Here is an 18,721-nt window from a genome sequence, read left to right as displayed (position 1 = left end):
TAACTTAAAGCAAGGTCAGGGTTTGGTTGTGCCAGGAAAATTGGAATTGCCTGGAATGGGATTGTTTTCCAGATTGGGGAAAGGGAGGGCTTTGACAGTTGGGATAGTTATGCTCCAAAATGACCACAGGGGCCATAGAGCGTGGGGGACAGTTATACTGCAGAGTGATCACAGGGGGGCAGCCAAACCAGGAAGAGGGTGGCCAGCTGGGGTTGGGGCTCTGCATGTTGCAGGCCAGGTCATCGGTAAATTGCCCCTACCCCAAAACTGTAGCCCAAATCGCTGCTCCCTGGTCATTGGCTGCAGCACCTGTAGGGGAAGGAAGCCCTGCCAGCCAGCCAGCCACCCCACCTCTGCGGCCCCCCTGGAAGCACCAACAGCAAGGCAGCACAGTCCTGCCCCCCACCCGCATGGAGGTGTGGTTCAGAGCCAGGAGGCACAGACCCCGCGGAGGAGACAACCAGGGGCAGCCCGTGAGCCTAGGTGAGCTAGGCAGCTGCCTAGGGCACCGCTGGCCCGGGTGCCCGATGATGACGTCATGGCCATTGACGGCCATTCAGGCAGGGGCGCCGATTGCACCACCCCGCCTAGGGCGCCAGCTGCTGCAGCCAGCCTCAGGCGGCTCCTGGAGCCAACACAACCCCAGCTCCACTGGAGGAAGCCACCAGCCCAGCACATGCACTTTGCCAGAGCAGTGCTGCCCTTTTGCCATGGCCAGCCCTGGTGAGCTCCCTCCAGATCTTCCAGCCCCGTGTCCTGACTCCTGCACCCCTGACCCTCTGCCCTGAGCCCACACCAAGCCCTGAACAATGCCCGGTAAATGCTCTAGTACTCTATAGAAATCAGCTCTGCCAGAGGGTGTCCAAAGGAGATGTGTCCTGTTGAGCCGATAACAGACGTGCTGATCCTGTCTCCGGTGGGTACCCATTTGCCTTCCTCTTTCCCAATAGCGTGCAGTTTGGATGAGCCACCTGACTTCAGACTACAGCTAAAATTCCTTTAGACTGCACATAACCACAACCTGTGTCTGCCGGGTCTGTGGTTTCCAGAGAGGGCTCAGCACAAGCATCTCCTCCTCCTTTTGTAATGCACTTGCCTAGCCCCTCACTATGGTACTCCGAGTAGCAGCTGTTCACTTCAAAGCAACATCAGACCCGAACAATTGCTAGGCAGTGAGCAGAAAGTGCCAGCCCCATGCTGTGTGGATCACAGAAAAAAGGTACAGTAGCTAATTAATCCTTTGTTCCATTAAAGTTGTCATTAACACTGAGCTTATTGTTGAATTCACCCCAATGGGTCATGTTTACACTTGATCCAAAGCAGAGAACAAATGGCTGCTTCCTTCCAAGCTATGCAGCACCTTCCAATGGAGAGGAGGAGACAGTGTAGCTGGGGGTTTAAAATCCAAGATTTTCAAAGGCAATTTGATGTCAGGCAAACTTGATCCCAAAAAATGCACCAGGATGCACATGCAATAGGTGAGTTTGGCTCATACCTGAGAATGCTTCTTGCATTCTGTATCGCCAAGACTTTATCACAAAGACTGTGTCGCAAAGGCTACATCTACACTGCGAGATCATCCCGCCAAAAATATGCTAATGTCGGACTCATTTGCATGAGTCGTTATCTCATTAGCATATTTTCTGCTGTTTCTTTTTGCGTAAGGGGTTTTTGTGCAAAAAGAAGCAGTGTGGACGGGGGTTTTTTAGGTAAAAATCCTTTGTTCAAAAAGAAAATATGCTAATGAGATCACAACTCGTGCAAATGAGTCCCGCATTATCATATTTTTTGCTGGAAGATCTTGCAGTGTAGACGAAGCCTTTGACTTTAAGGGCACGTCTATATCACAGAGTTATTTCAAAATAACAAGGTGAGCATCCACACAGCAAGAACATTATTTCAAAATGATTTCAAAATAACAGGCTTCTTATTCCAGAATAATAAACCCTCATTTCACAAGGATTAATGCCTGTTTTGAAATAGCAGTAGTGTAGATGCTCAATTGCTGCTATTTTGAAATAGTTCCTCCCTGAGGCCATTCAAAGTAATTACTCCCCAGTGCTTCTGGGGGCTCTAAACTGAGGTAGCACGTCCACATGAGGGAAGCCTGCCTCAGACTAATTTTGAGGCTTTTCTGTAGTGTAGATGTGCTATTTCGAAATCGTTGTTTCAGGAGGTATTGTTCCAAAATAGCTTATTTCAAAATACGCTTGTAGTGTAGACGAACCCTGACAGAGCAAGCAATCGGGGGGTCATAAACCTGATTCATCTTCAGGAGACAAACATGCCTCACCGATAAGCCCACAGTGCACTGCACAAATACACAAGCATGTCACCCAGGTCCGAGCAGATCTCCCAAACCCTGACTCTCCACCTAGCAACACTTGAGATATTTGGGGAGAGCAGGTTGAGCTGGCAAGATTCATTCAAAGTTAGACCCTTTGTTAGTTAACATCAGGAAGCTTCTTGCACTTTCTCTGGAGCATCCGTGTGAAGGGCTCACCCTCTCTCAAGTGCCCTCCTCTGGCTCTGGGATGGTAACCCAGATATCCCTGATTCTCTGTTGCCTGAGACCAGGCTTCTTCCTGCCTCCCCTAGTAGTGACTGGAGGGATGGGGTGGGGGGACACTCACTCCTCTAGGTCCCAGACCAGGACCCTGAGAATAGCAGTTGTCTGCTGAGTGTCAGTTTTAAGGTTTCATTCCCTGGGCTACTTCCCCAGGGGTCTGAACTGTCATTGCCCTTATTTTAGGGCTTTGCCTCCGAGTCCCAATAGCACCCTGTCCAGGGTTCTGCACCCTCCACACCAAATCTTCAGCTGCTGGCCTTGGGCTTCAGCCAGGTCTGCAACCTGCTCAGTCCATGGATCTGCCTAGCTTGAGTTCCAAAGAGGAACTGACTGGCCCTGGCCCCGCAGCTGCTTTATATTGACTTGCAGGGCCCTGATTGTCTGCAGCAGAAGCAGCCATTCTAGCCCACCTGGAGGACTTCTCCTCTCCTCTTTTCCTGAGGTGGGATGTGGCAAATCCCCAAGCTTCCAGCAGGGGGCTTCAGAGCCTACGTCACCTTGTCACAATCTGGAATTGACAGGATATTGGGTTAGAGCAGTGGTACCCAACCTGTGGTCCGCGGACCCCTGGTGGTCCACGACAGTACTGCAGGGGGACTGTGGAAAGTTTAAAAATAAGGATCGGGCCCACCACTTCCTTTTCTTTTCTTTTCTTTTCTTTTCTTTTCTTATTTTAAGAGGGATAAGGGATCTTTCAGAAAAGGCTTTATTTTCCGAAAGATCCGCGTCTAGACTGGCGCTTTTTTCCGGCAAAGCTCCGAGCCGGAAAAAAGCAGCAGCCATCTTTATGCTAATGAAGCGGGGAGGATATAAATCACGCTTCATTTGCAATTGCGATGTGTCTAATTTGCATCCCTTTTACGGAAAAGGGATGCAGTCTAAACACAGCCAGAGTGTGAGAGTGACAGAGATTTGCATTGCCAAGGTCTTTCCATCCCCTTCTCTCTGTGTGGAGATGGGGTACAGAAATGGTGGGAGAAGGGACACCCTGATATCAGCACCCCCCTCTTTTCCCTCCCACACTCTGCACAGCAAGCAGGAGGTTCCGGGGGAAGGCAGCTCCAAGGCAGAGAGCAGGAGAAGCATGACAGTGGGTGGAGGGGCAACTGAAGAGCTAGCACTTGAGAGCTTCCTGGCCTAACCAGTCAGGATCCCCTGTCAGAGACGCCAAGATCTACTGGTAGATCCTGATCTACTGCTTGGTGACCACTGTCCTAACTAAGGCTTTAGGGTGTGTTTAGCTGAGTAATTATCAGTGTATGGATTGTACAAAAACTTTGGCCTGGCGTGTTTGTTTTCCCTGCTCTTGCTATGTGATGAGCACCCAGTTCACAAGTTCTGCTCCTTGACTGCACCACTATGTGTAAGCAGAAAACTCATAGCTGCCCACTTCCCCGGCACATTGTTGGCCAGAGATTTGTTTGTGCTAAAGAGCAGAGTCTCATTAGGGCTTGTGGATGTTCCTATATGTAGCCGGAGACCAACTGTGTGCTCAAGGAGGTCTCCTTGTCTACCGGGACCTTGGGCAAGTCTCTGTGCCTCAGTTTCCCCCTCCCACTCTTTGTCAGTGTTAGATACTAAGCTCTCTCTCTCCCTGGGTGTCTGTCCATTACCGAGTACACTGGGGCTCTGCTCTCCGTCGAGGTCTCTAGGGGCTGTTCTCATTGTGCTAATAATCGTTTCAAATATGCTCTGCTCATGAGTCTTACAACACTGAGCACCCACTCCCCTGACCCACCCCTGCCTGCCAATGAACCTTTGCCCTGGGAGCACGTCTTCAGCCGTTTCCGTACCAAACAGGCCTCTGGGGAGGCTTGTTCGAAGTCTCACTTCATCTGTTTAGATATATATATTTACTCCTTGAAATCCGCAGAGGCTGATATATTTGTACATTTCCACTCCAGCAGTCATGCGGCCATTTCCCATTAGCGAGCATCTGGGATGATTCCATTAATACTTTTTTCAAAAGAAAAGGCATGTTGCACAAATTGATAAATAATGTGATGCAAAAAAAAAAAGCAATCAAAATTAATTAGAGGGAGGTAGTGGTTGTTTTTCTCTCTCCACTTTCAGGAGCTGGCTTCTCCCCAGGGAACTCTGCTATTCAGAGAAATATTGATAATTAAGGTTCTCTCTGATTGCAGCAGCAATGTACAGCTGACTTGCTAGCTAGTGGCCAAGAATGTGCAGGGGTGTCCTTTTTAATGCCTTGTTCAAAGGCTGGCTCCTCTAGCTGCCCTGAGTCCTAGCACTAGGACACCCTAGCTGGGTGTCACAGGAGGGGGAGAGCCAGGATAAGCTGCACCAGGGTTGAATCAGGCACTTGAAGTGAGGGGAGTGGAGCCCTAGGAGCAAGGGGTCTCATGCAGCGGTCCCTGAGGAAGGAAGAGTTTCTCAGGTAGGAGGGATTGTGTCTAGCTGAAGCTGGGGTGCAAGATTATGTTTGTGTTTGCCAGAGAGCTTTGTTTCCAGCAGCAGTCAAAAAAAGCAAACAGGAATCATTTGAAAAGACAGAGCGAATAAGACAGAGACCTCTACATGAATCTATGCTTCGCCCACACCTTTAATACTGTGTGCAGATGTGGTCACCTCATATCAAGAAAGTTAGGGAAAAGTTCAGAAAAGGGCGACAAAAATGATTAGGGATATGGAATGGCTGCCATATCAGGATAGATCAATGAGACTGGGACCTTTCAGCTTAGAAAAGAGGAGATTAAGAGGGGAGATGATAGAGATCTATAAAATCATGACTGCTGTGGAGAAAGTGAATAAGGAAAAGCTATTTATTTGTTCCCATAACATAAGAACTAGGCGTTGCCATATGAAATTAAGAGGTAGCAGGTTTAAAACAGACCAAAGGAAGTACTTCTTCACACAACACGCAACTTGTGGAACTCCTTGCCAGAGGATATTGTAAAGAACAGGACTTTAACAGGGTTCCAAAAAGAACTAGATACATTCATGGAGGATAGGTCCATCAATTACTATTAGCTAGGATGGGAAGAAATGATGTCCCTACCATCTGTTTGTCAGAAGCTGGGAATTCAGTGATTGGGAAGGGATTACCTGTTCTGTTCATTTTCTCTGGGGGCACCAGGCATTGGCCATGGTCTGAAGACAGGATACTAGAATACATGGACCGTTAGTCTGACCCAGTATGGCCATTATAATGTTAATTTAATAAAAGCGCCAGCCCCAAAGAAGGTCTGTGGAGTTTGGTAAAGGGGAAGACAGGCCCTGGATACAGTAAAAGCACCTTTGCCCACTAGCAGGTGCTTGGGTAGTGGCCAGTCCTGTTATATGAGGGATACTAATTCAGTCCTGACCTGGCAAACATCCATGTGTCTGAGTGACTGTCTCCATGCGTGTCGTCCCCGTGGCTACTCGGGTGTGTAAGAATTTGCAGGGCAGGCGTCAGATAATTTATGATGGTGCCTAAAACACGCCCCTTACAGTACACACTTCCTTTCTATTTATTTCTTCAGCTGTGTCTTAGAATGTGCCTTTTAAGGCTATCGCTTGCATCCCTCTGGCTCACAGATGAGGGAGGTCCCTTGGCTGCTTTCACAGGTTGTCCCTGCCTCTTTCAGTCAAAGACCGATTGTTCCCAGTGGCGGTAATTCACATTGACTGTCTGTCTACACCGTAGGCAAGGGGGTGATTGCAGCTTTGACAGACATACCCGAGCAAGCACTAGTTAACTCATGGTGTCTGTCCACACAGTTACCTCAAATACACCAGAGGAGAGGGATAATACCAAGCTAGAGCTCTGAGAACACTGTTCAGGATGTGTGATAGCAGCGTGGGCTACCGAATTAACGTTGCTACTGCTAGACCAGTGCTAGCTTGAGAACCAGTGCAGTGTAGCTGCAGCACTGGGACAGGCTAACTCTGGAGTACAGTAACATCCCCCAGGGCTGACTCCTTTACACTCCTGGAACCCTACGATGCCCCGCTCACTCCATGATTGAGCATTTCTGTGCTGGTTCTGTGAGTGCACCTCAGTACATATTGGTTTGCATGTATGTTGTGCATGTGCTTCTGAGTAGGTAGGTCTATGTCTGTGCATGTACTTGTGTGTGTGCACAAATATGCCCCAGCTTGCATATTTGTGTATATGTGTGTCAGTGGGTGCATGTTGTGAGTGCTTGTGTAAATGTAAACATTCCCATTTCTCTCCAGGCAGAGTAGCCCAGCTTAGTCAGCACTAGGTCACAAAGGCACCCTGTGCAAAGAGTTGTTTCAATTTTTGTTTCTAATTTTTTCAGACCCTTCATAGTTAATTCTATTCCCTTTGCTGCCCCTCCCCCCAAATCTTCCTACTTTTATCTCTGAGTTATCACAAAAGACTCATCCTTCCACCCTCTCAATGATTAAAAATTAGGAGACCAAATTCTATAGTGATGTCTTATAATAATAACCAAATCTTGGGAGTGCAGTAGATGAATAATGGATCACGGCTCTGTCTTAAAGGCTCCTCTCTGCCGGAGTTTGAATGGCAAAGTAATGAGTCCATCCTCATTTCATAAAAGTTACAGATGTTGAGAGCCACTGCTGATTTCTATTCATCAGGTCCACCCCTCCCCAACCAGATCTCCTGGTTAATGAGCCGGGAGCCAATCAATAATTCATGGCTACATGAATAACCGGGGGATGATAACTGCTTATTTGGGAAGATGTAATCAGGACCCATTCTCTCTTTCTGTCTTTCACTGTGCTTCTTGTCTCCTTATCAGCTCCCTCTGACTCACTGCTAATCCAATAGACTGAAGCAAGAGCAGAACAATAGGTTAGAAAACTAGGTACTTACAGTATGTGGGAGAAAAGCAGTTCCCTGCTTGGGTGTTTTCCCTCCCTGGTGACCTAGGCCCTTTCTGCAGGCAGGGCAGAGAAAGGATTGGGCCACGTGGGGAGACTATTAGAAGAACACATGGCCACTAAAAAGTTGTCAGTTTCCTTTCCCAGGACTGGCGGTGTGCAGACGTCAATGGGGAATAGGAAGTGTCTGCAGGTAACAGGTCTTCCATCTCGCCCTGTGCATTTCCTGTGGGGAAAATAATTTTATTCTGCTTCTGAAGAACAGACCAGAGAAAACCTTCTTGGTCTTTAAAATGCCTTGGCACCTTCCTCTCCACTGCAAATGTTCCCTCGCTGAGTATGTAATAGCCCTTCGGCCATGCCCTCTGCTACCCATTCCAGGCATCCGAATGCTGTCTGCCAGCTAAGCCCCAAAAGGGGAAGAGAAGCCTTCAGCCACCTGTGTGGCATGAGGTGCCCAATCCAATAGGCAGCCTCTGAGCATCTCTGGTGGGTCAGGTCCCATTTGGCATCTGGCTGGAGGAGAAGGCGGCAGTGCCCTCCACTTATAACGGCTAGCCAGGGTTGGGGGTGATCCTGTGCGTGCACAGGCGTCTCCCACCTCTCAGGAGCAGGCTCTAAGCATGGGACTATAGGGGGGGTTCCCTCAATTGCTCCTGCTGACGCTGTTCAATTGCTCCTGCTGACGGTGGGTAAAGAAAGGAATGACCGGAGCAGCGGGGCTGGACCCAGGTTTCCCTCCTCCCAGGTAGGTGCCCAAACTACTGGGCCACAGAGGTGCTGTGGCTCTGGTCCTCTCTCTCTCTCTCATGTCCCAATCATTGTCCTTGAGTCAGAGGGCAGGTTAGGCCTAACCCCACCCTGCTCTCCCTGGCCCAGCACACAGGCCTCAACTCAGGCAGTGTTGTGCCTGTGGCTGTCCAGCATAGCAATGCCAATTCCCGGTAGGGAGCCCACCCCACCTCCCGTCTTTTAGCGTATATATCCCACGGGTTATACATGTTTTTACAAACCCCGCCTGGTATACAAGTTTATTTTTACTTGCCTGCGCTGAGCTCTCCGTTCCCTCCGCTGGCAGCAGGTTGGCTACCTAACAGAAGATGCAGTTTATCCTGGTATGTGCAATTACCTTAAAATAGTGTATATAACCCGTGGGTTATACATGTCTGCAGGTAAGCTAAAACTTGGTTTACACACTCAGGAAAAACCGCGGGTTATGCACAGGTGAGGGTTGTACACAAGTACGGATTATATACGCTAATTTACGGTAGTTGTCTCTCACCACACCGCTTGCCAGAGGCTCCGAGTACTAGATTATTAGCAGTGCCGTAGTAGTTGTATCTTGTGGTTGCAAGGAACTGGGGATGAGGCCCCTTTGGTAGCTAATCCTGGTTCTGCCACGGAGTTGCAGTGTTTTCCGGAACACTTCATTTCACCATTCTGTGCCTCAAGCCTTATCTGTACCAGACAGCTGTCCCAATATTCCCCCTTGCCCTAAATCCTGCACCCCCTGGCTTGAGTCCCCCCCCCCCCCTTACCTTCCACCCCACCCTGATTCCTGTACTGCAGGGTCATGCACCTTGTTAATTATCCCTTGGTTTAGTATTTTTTCTTGTATAACAATTTGTGTGTGTGTGTGTGTGTGTGTGAGAGAGAGAGAGAGAGAGAGAGAGAGAGAGAGAGAGAGAGAGAGAATCACTGGTGGGTGCCACAGTGGCGCACACCCGAACGAGCACACATGATATCAGTGTGGGTGCACAAGATAAAACTCACTCCACTCGCCGATGGGAAATCTTAGCAGCAACACTGGTGAGGAGAGGAGAGGAGAGGAGAGGAGAGGAGAGGAGAGGAGAGGAGAGTGCCCGGCTAAGCAGTGGGGTTGTGGAAGACACAGGGGGCTAAGCATGGGGGACTAACTGTAGCGGCTGAGGTGTGCAAATGAGGCAGGGGCAGCTGGCTGAGCAAAGGGTTCAGTTGTTTTGAGTATTTGTTTTGGCCCTGGATGGGCAGGTCTCTCTACAGTTCTGTGGCTGGAGGCCCAGGACTCTCCTATGCCCAGAACTGGCTGCAGAAGGGTGTGTGCGCGGGGGTGGGGGAGGGTGCCACAGCCAGCCAGGAGGAGCGCGTGGAGAGAGCCACGTGGCCAGAGTGGACAATTCTGAGGTGTTGGGAGGGCTCCCCCCATCTCCTGAGCTTAGCCCAGGGGTGGAGAAGCCAGCAAAGATTCCCGAGGGCCATCTTCTCAATCCATACGTTGAGGAAACCCAGGTGCCAAAGCAGGGATGTACAAGTGGGGGCCAGGCAGGCTCAGGACGCTTCAAACATTCTCAGTCACGTGGTTCAGCTGGTGCCCACTGGCTCCCAGGGCAAGTTGTCACCGAGCCCCGCCTGCACAGTGCACTGCCCTGGGTAACCTGAGCAGCTTCCCTGCAGCAGCCTCTGCTCCCCACGCCATCGGGCCGGGGGTGGGGCTGGCATTTGCTGTCCACTCGGCCTGTCCAGAGAAGACAGAATCACACGCCTCACCTTCCCTCCTGTCATTTGCATGGCTGAGGCAACGACTCCCTCTCCTGTCTGTCCATTGCTGTGTCAGCCATCATGGGGACACCAAAGCGCCTTGCCCCCATCTTGTTCCTAAACAACTCTTCTTCTTGGGCTCCGGGGACAGCACCACCCTCCCCCGCACCACCACACGCACGCTCCCATCCTTAGCTCAGCTCTGCCTGTTGGAAGGGGCTGAAATGTGGTGGGATACTCGGTGCTCCTTGTGGTGCAAGCCGCCTTTCCAATACGCAGGGAGGAATGTCGATTTGGAGCGCTGCAAAGGTGCTGGATTAGTAGCTGTGGAGAGTAAAAAGCCTGCTCGTTATCCCTCCCCCCCAGAGCCGATCCAGGACATGGGTGCATGGACCATTGAGCTTTAAAATGCCCCTCTGCCCCACACCCACACACACTTGGGGTCCTTGGTGCACTCAGTTCTCGGCCTCTGGCCTGAAATCTCCAATTAATGCCAATGTGCTGGCGTTGAGTGGAGATGCAAAGCCTTTCTTGCCACAAGCTGGACTGAGATCCATGATGCTGGTGTCCAGCAGATGGGGATGTCCTCTAGCTACCCCATCCTGCCTCTGCCCAATATTCGCCACTCCGTGTCTCTGCTCCGAAAGATTTCGCAGATCCAGAAAAGGCTGAATCCCAGCGGTGTGTGATACAGAGCGAGGCTGGGACCCCTCATGAGACGTGCCCTCTGACAGCTTGATGGATGGAGATTTCAAAGGAAGGCTGAGATCTGAAATGTTTCCTCAACACCCACAGCAAAGTCTTTCTTCAGAGGAAGATGCTTGAAACACCCTTCAAAGAAATGCAGAATGAGGGTGTTTCCTTCCAGCTACGTGGGACCTGTCCAAGTAATGGGAGGCAGAGAAAAGGCCATGGTAACTTTGTCCCATTAAAACTACAGAGAAACCAGAAATACAATGTCACCGCCCTTTCCCGTGACTGGGAGCTGCTCAGATCTGCCAGCTTCCAATTCCCTTGCTCTAATTCACTTGCCAACAAGATGTAAATGTTGTTGGGACTAGTCCAGCCATGCTGTGTGACCTACAGCCGCATGCACTAGAAACCCAGCTCTCTGCATGTAAGGAAACGTGTTAGGGGGCTTCAGCCCTGGCACAAATGGGTGTAGGAAATGTGCCTACACATGGGTCTGTCAGATTGGGACCATGAGGTTTGGCCATCTGCATGGAGGTTATTGGCAAGCTTCTGGCTGAGGAAGAGACAATGCTAATCGCTGTACACGCCCCCTTCAGCCCACACCTCAGTGCAGAATGTTAATTTCCAGAGGGGAAGGATGACCCAGAAGTTAGGGCAACAGCTTAGAACTTGGGAGACTCTGTTCACTTTCTTGCTCTGTTGCAAGCTTCCAGTGTGACCTTAGTCAAGTCACTTAGATATTAAACTGACAAAGTGGGTCTTTGCCCTCGAAAGCTTACGCTCCAATAAATCTGTTAGTCTATAAGGTGCCACACGATTTCTCGATGTTTATGCAGATTCAAACTAACATGGCTACCCCTCTAATACTTGTCATTTAGGGTATGTCTAGACTCCATCCCTCTGTCAGCAGAGGGATGCAGATTAGGCAGATCGACATTGCAAATGAAACAGGGATTTAAATATCCCGCACTTAATTTGCATAACAATGGCCACCGTTTTTGCCGACTCAGAACTCTGTTGGCAAAAAATGGCAGTCTAGAGGGGGATCTGTCGGGAAAGAAAGCCTTTTTCGACAGATCCCTTATGCCTCCTGCAAGGAAGTTTACAGGACCTGTCGAAAAAGACTTTCTTTCTCCACAAATCCCGCTCTACGCTGCCGCTTTTTTCCGACACAATGCTGAATCAGCAAAAACGGTGGCCGTTTTTATGGAAATTAAGTGCGGGATATTTAAATCTCCACTTCATTTGTAATGTCGACCTGCCTAATCTGCATCCCTCTGCCGACCGAGGGATGCAGTCTAGACATACCCATGTTTACACTGTGCCTCAGTTTCCCTTCCAGAAATCAGGGATAACGGCACCTCCCTGTGTCACGTGGCAGGTGAGGAGAAATACCTCGAAGATTGCAAAGTATTAGGTGAATGGAAGCCTTCAAGGTACTAGATGGATAGAGGCCTGTGCAGATACAAAATTTGTATCCATATTCTCATCCATAGCCACAAAAAGGAGCCTCATGTATCTGCATTCCCATCTCTGGCTGTGGATACCCGTGGATATAAAGCAGATATCTGCACATTTGCAAGGTTCTCGATACAAAATTTGTATCTGCATCCATATCTGTGATAAAGAGCCATGGCTATCCGCAGCTACATCCATGGATATGGATACCCACGGATATAAAGAGAGATCTGTGGATTTGCAGGGCTTTATAGATAGAACATACTTTTTGCTGAAAAGTCTATATCCAAACAACACCCCCACCCCTTCTTCTGGCCCAATCCTCTCAATGTTTGGAATGTTTGAAATCTGTGAACCAAGGGGAATTTTCCAGACCTCCATTCATCATTCTAATGGGCTGAACCAAAACACCAGTTTTGAATACTCACTACATGTGTTGCAGCGCTCAGACTCCACATCCAGATCAGAGCCCGGCTGCTGGCTCCGTGGTGCTGAGTGAAGTATAACTACCCATTCGGTTTTCAAATATCTAAAAGGGTGTCACAAGGAGGAAGGAGAAAATTTGTTCCTCTTGGTTTCTGAGGACAGGACAAGGAGTAATGGGCTTAAAGTGCAGCAGGGGAGGTTTAGATTGGACATTAGGAAAAAATTCCTAACTGTCAGGGTGGTCAAATATTGGAATAAATTGCCAAGGGAGGTGGTGGAATCTCCCTCTCTAGAGATATTTAAGAACAGGTTAGATAGACATCTGTCAGGGATGGTGTAGACGGAGCTTGGTCCTGCCTTGAGGGCAGGGGGCTGGACTCGATGACCTCTCGAGGTCCCTTCCAGTCCTATTATTCTATGATTCTATGATTCTATACCCAGAAGCGTGGGGGCAAGGCTATCGTAATTTTGTGCCATGAGAAATGTTACTCTGGGTAGCTAGCTCTGGGGCACAGTCTCAAGCAGCTGGTATAAACTCCTGATCCTCAACAGGTATAAACTGGTATAGTTCTGTCAACTTCGACAGAGTAACAGTGATTTCTGTCCTATCAGCTGAGGTGCTTGTCCCTGGTCACAGCGAAACAGACAGAAATGTTGGGTCAGGTGAATTTCTGGTGTGTCTGACTCCAGTGAATGTGCAGCTAGAGATGAATTTGGCCCCTAGCTTGATTATGATAAGTCATTTCTCCTTGTCAGTGTGTAAAACAGACTGAAATTGTGTCTGCTCGCTGCTGTTGTCTGTTCTATTAGACCAAGCCCCTTGCTCTGCTTCGCTCATGTATGGAGCACTCTAGCTTGCATGACAGCTCTCTCCCTGGGGCCTTCATAAAATGAGCTGTGCGTATCTCACTAGGTGAGTGCAGTCAGCAACATTATAAATAAATAAATGGGAGAAACATGTTGGTGTTGGTTCCAGCATTTTGAGCTGATTCAGTCATGATTGTTAATAAAGGTTTCAACCCAGAGACCCTCTTTTCCCCCAATCTCCTTGCAAACACTGAAAGTACCCACACCCTTTGGGATCTAGCAAACAAATGTCAGGTGCAAATAGCCAGCTCAGCCCTGAGATCACACAGCTGTTACTCCAGATCTCAAGTGGATGAACTTCCACAAAGCTTTCACATTTAACATTTTCACCATTTCTTGCAATGGTTTGACAACGCAAGCACCCTTCTGTGTGTGGCTGTGGAGGCCTCAAGCTTCCAGGATCAAACTCTCTGAAGAAGTTAAAATATTTGTTTATATAAAAACCAGATATCAACTGTTACCACAGACATTTACCAAGCCCCAGAACCTCACAGCATCAGGTGCTCTGCAAAACTCCCCCCTCCCCCCGTCGGTCTCACACACACACACCTGCAGGCTGGGAATTATTCAGGCTTTTGAAGGAGAAAAAACTCTAAATTTGCCAGCACAAAGTGCTGGGTTTTCAGTGGCCAGTGCTTTTGGTTTCACATCTTGTTCTTTCTAGGTTGTGCTTCTAAACTGCCATGGATGTGTTCAGAAGTCACCTGTGTATTGTTCTATCCAGGTCTGGGAGTGGTAGCTTGATTTCCTGTGTACTGCCCTTTCTGTTTCAAAGAACTCTCCCTGCATGCAGAGGTTAGCAGCCATTTTGTTCTCAGAGTCGGTGTAGATTGTTGCATAGGGGGTGCACACGCTGCTTTCCCCGGGACTTGTTCTTTCTTGTTGCTTTCCATAACCCTGTTATGGGCTGAAAGGACATGTGCTGCTCTTTTGTTTTGCAGCATAAGATCATGGACAGGCTCAAGCAGCCTCAGAGGTCTTTGTCATTCTTTCTTGTTTAATCTGAGTCTCCCTCCTTTCTGTGTTGCCTTCACCCTATTTTCTTTCCTTCTGGCCCCTGTTTTGTGTGAGACCCTTCTCTGCTAGTTCATGCTTTCCTGCATCTCACCACGCAATCAGTCCTTCATCTCATTTCAAATCTCTGCTGAAAACGTATCCCTTGTCTCTTTTGTCTATGCCCCCTAAGTGTCAGCCTGCCTGCTGCTATGTTTTGACTCTGGGGCGCAGCTAATGGGCAAGCCACAAAAGAAAGTGAAGTTGCATGATACTGAGAGTGGGTTATGTTCTCCCACCAGCCACAGCCCGGTGGATGCCAACTGCCTTGGGGTTGCAGGGGCGTACCAGAGCACAGTTTGGTCCATGGTTGCCATTTTCACTACATGTGCCCTGCCACTGGAGGCATAGACCTTGCAAGCAACAGGTAGCTTGGCTTAAGCTTGTAAACTGCATTCTTTCTCTTGTCTGTTTCTTTGCAGTTCCTCCAGATGACCCAGTAATTGCTGGGGGCCCGGTCATTAGTCTGAGAGCTGGGGATCCCCTGAATCTCACCTGCCATGCTGACAATGCCAAGCCAGCAGCCTCCATCATCTGGATGCGGAACGGAGACGTGATAAATGGAGCCACCTACTCCAAGGTCAGGGGGGCTGGAGTTTGCGATAGGGCTGGGGACTTGGAACTGCTCTTCCGCTCACCTCATAGAGGTGTCCTTCGCTCATCACGGGCTGGAGCAGAACTGTGGCTCGTCTTATGCATCCAGGGCCATGTCCTCAACCGGTGTCAGTTTCAATAACCCCACTGAGTTGTGGTTGCCAGAACCCCCCGGTGTGGTCTCCTGGCAGGTCTCTTGCTCTATCCAGTGATGATAACCATTCAGCTGCATGCATGTGCTCCCTCCGTATATTATATTATCTCTGCACAGATAGCTAATATCATAGACTCCAAGAGAGCCCCCCAAAACCACAAATCACATAAGGATGGAAGGCACCCAGCCAGGTTTATTGTAAATGAAGCATAGAAATAGCTTCCCCAAATTAGATGTCCACAGGTAGGCTAAGAACGTGTGCCCGTGATAATGGACGTGACTCAGCCAGTGAGCGGTCTCACTGCCCCCTAGGGGGTGCAAAGACAGCTAACTCCCTTGGGGTACATTTTTATACATAGGAACAAACAAGTTACACATCATTCCTGATGTATCAGGTTGCCACCCTCTGACATACCTAGATCCACTCATTTCCTTCTACATAGGAGTTGGATCTCTGTCTGTCATGCTGTCAGGTTTAGATCCTGCCCTAAACCTGGGTCTGTATGTACCTGCTATTGGGGGAGTGGGGGGAGGAGGTGTTGGTACCAAGATGTTTCTTCATGAGGTTTTTCTACCATTCCTCTGGAATGTGCTTACGGCCTGTGCTTAGTACCTCTTAGATAGGAGTGTTTCTGTAATATCAGCCCTGTTCTTGCCAACTTCTGTGAGCAGGGCCTGCCTCTTGCTCTCAACTTCACTATGCTTTATTTTAGCAAAGTCTTGACCACTGCTGTCTAGGCCTCAGGCCTCACACCAAGCCTGCAATACCTGGGCTTATGTTTCAGGCCCTCGTGTTACTACATGACTCAGTGGTGCTGTGCTGACTTGCACCAGCAGAAGTTAACTACCTGATGGGGGCATTCCAAAGAGGATGTAGAGAGGCTGTTCTCAGTGCTGACAGATGGCAGAACAAGGAGCAATGGTCTCAGGTTGCAGCGGGTGAGATATCCTAGGTTGGATATTAGGAAAAACTATTTCCCTAGGAAAATGATTTCCCTAGGAGGGTGGTGAAGCACTGGAATAGGTTACCTAGGGAGGTAACCTAGAAGTTTATAAAACCCAGCTTGACAAAGTCCTGGCTGTTGCATAAAAAAGCCTCCGCCTGAGCTTACTTGATTTTACACATGCATTTTCTGAAAATACACTAACTGCAAGCTCTAAGACTTTAAATTGCAACTCATTGTAATCTGTGTCAAACTTTTCAACTTTGTAACACTCAGCAGCTTTGCTTTATAAGTTCAGAAACTTACTGTAAGCTGCAACTTTGTAAGCTTTGTGACTCTCAGCCACTTTGTTTGTAACTTGCTCTAAACTGCATTGTCTCCTGAGAGAGAGAGAGAGAGTGTAACTGCAAGTCTAGGAACATAGAGCACATGGTTATGAGTCATCAAACTGCTGCTTTGCTGGATAAAGGGAAGTCTGGGCATGCTCCCTGGTGAGGAGGTGAATGAGTCACAGGGCCTATTCAGTCACAATAAAAGGAGAGGGAGCACATGTGAAACTCTCTTCTTTTTCTTCCCTTGCTCCTGAGAAGCTCCTCTCTATAGCTAGTGTCTCTCCTGACCAGCTCCCCAGCCATAATGAGCAGACAGACCCTCCAGAACCAACATGCCTTGTGTCCTTCTACAACCCGTAAGTGTGTGAGTGCCTGAGGGCAGGAATGAATGTGTGTGAATAAATGGAGGTGTGTGTGTGTGTGTGTGTGTGAGAGAGAGAGAGAGAGCTGGTTCTCCTTTAGTTTAAACCTTTGGTGGGAGTTCTCTATCTTCTTTAGTTTAACATCTAGTGCATATAGTGGAGTGCTAATTCCTCAAACAATAAACCCATGCTACTGTAACCCTGGGTGGTCTCCAGTGGGAATTTTGGGGAGTAATACTGGCTGGGATGATTTTGTGGGGTTTTGTCCTGCTTTGGGCAGGGGGCCATGACCCCTTGAGGTCTCCTCCAACCCTAGGATTCTATGATTTATGATCTAGCCCCAAGTTTCTTGGTGTTTCTCCCTCTGTTTCCAGACGCTTGGCTGCTGGGACAGCAGAGATAATTGGGGAGCCAGAAGGGCAAATTTGAACATGACGCAAAGCTTCTCTTAGCCCTTCAGTGAGTTGTCCATTAACTTAGGCTGACTCAGACTTACCCACTTATTAACACACAATTTTACGTGCTGTCTCTGAACACTCCCATTGGTGTCAGCTTGTGTTGTCCTTAGGGAAGTGCAAATGCAGCAGTGGATGGGTGTCACCCAACAGATCACAACCACTCACTGATGCCGCCCTGAGGCTGGAAATGGCCACAGCAGTGACATGGCTCTGGGTCCAGAACTGATCGTTCTCTCCCTTCCCCTGGTACAGTGATGCTAAGAGGCTGTTTGGCAGGGCAGCTGGGAGGAAATGAGTCTCTGGGGATGGCAGGGGATTGTCTCCAGAGCCCTGAACAGCACATCAAATTGAATACGTTGAGCAGCAACCTCTGGCAAGCAGAGAACACTAGCTTCCTCTCTTAGCAGTTTCCATCCCAATTAGTGACACTGTGAGTGATGGGCAGAACGATGGCTTGGAGTTACTGTAGTCTTGGATTGACAAGATTGTGCTCAGAAGTGAAACCGAGAGGGTGGCTGAATGCGGCTCTAGGAGCCAAGAGGTGTGGGGTCCTAGTTTCAGCTCTGTCCTTTGTGTCATCTGGTAGTTTGTGGCACCTAGCTCCAAGTTCTGATGCCTAAAAACCTATTCCCATATGGGAGGAGGAATAAGTTTTATTTATAGGTGCTAACTCTGTGGGTGACCCATGCCTGTTCCTTCCCTGCCCTCCCAGTGCTACCAGAATCCAGTGAACAGCTGATTTGCAGCATTCAGAAGCTGGAGGAGGGCTGGGGGAGGAGAGCAAGCATCGGATGCTCCCCGGGAGACGGCCATACTGGGTCAGACCAAAGGTCCGTCCAGCCCAGTATCCTATCTGCCAACAGTGGCCAATGCCAGGTGCCCCAGAGCGAGTAAACTGAACAGGTAATGATCAAGCCATCTCTCTCCTGCCATCCATCCCCACCCTCTGACAAACAGAGGCTGGGGACACCATTCCTTACCCGTCCTGGATAATAGTTATTAATGGACTTAACCTCCATGAATTTATCTAGTTCTCTTTTAAACCCTGTTATAGTCCCAGCCTTCACAGCCTCCTCAGGCAAGGAGTTCCACAGGTTGACTGTGCACTGTGTGAAGAACTTCCTTTTATTTGTTTTAAACCTGCTGCCCATTAATTTCATTTGGTGAACCCTAGTTCTTATATTATGGGAACAAGTAAATAACTTTTCCTTATTCACTTTCTCCATAGTACTCATGATTTTATAGACCTCTATCATATCCTCCCTTAGTCTCCTCTTTTCCAAGCTGAAAAGTCCTAGGGACCTAGTCTCTTTAATCTCTCCTCATAGGGGACCCGTTCCAAATCCCTAATCATTTTAGTTGCCCTCTGAACTTTTTCTAATGCCATTATATCTTTTTGAGATGGGTCAAGGGTAAGGGCTTGGGGAAAGGGGTGGAATGGGGGCAAGGTGGTAAGAGGTGAGGACTTGGGGGGAG

At 48.9% G+C, this 18,721-nt stretch overlaps 1 protein-coding gene across 6 annotated transcripts in view; it reads left to right on the top strand.

Moving 5' to 3' along the window:
- The window catches only part of KIRREL3 (kirre like nephrin family adhesion molecule 3), a 779,733-nt gene that overhangs the window by 579,283 nt on the left and 181,729 nt on the right, over window positions 1-18,721 (top strand). For 5 of the 6 annotated variants that reach the window (XM_075909300.1, XM_075909299.1, XM_075909298.1 and 2 more), the window contains one exon: window positions 14,824-14,981. In XM_075909300.1, the coding sequence (XP_075765415.1) occupies window positions 14,824-14,981 (158 nt within the window). Of the gene's footprint in view, window positions 1-13,952; window positions 14,144-14,823; window positions 14,982-18,721 lie in introns of those variants that run through there. The other variant, XM_075909301.1, reaches the window with a different exon arrangement.

Source organism: Pelodiscus sinensis, chromosome 26, assembly GCF_049634645.1.
Source record: "Pelodiscus sinensis isolate JC-2024 chromosome 26, ASM4963464v1, whole genome shotgun sequence".
Classification (NCBI taxonomy): Eukaryota; Metazoa; Chordata; order Testudines; family Trionychidae; genus Pelodiscus; species Pelodiscus sinensis.
Note: the sequence above shows the minus strand (reverse complement) of the source record. Positions and strands in the feature narration are given on the sequence as shown.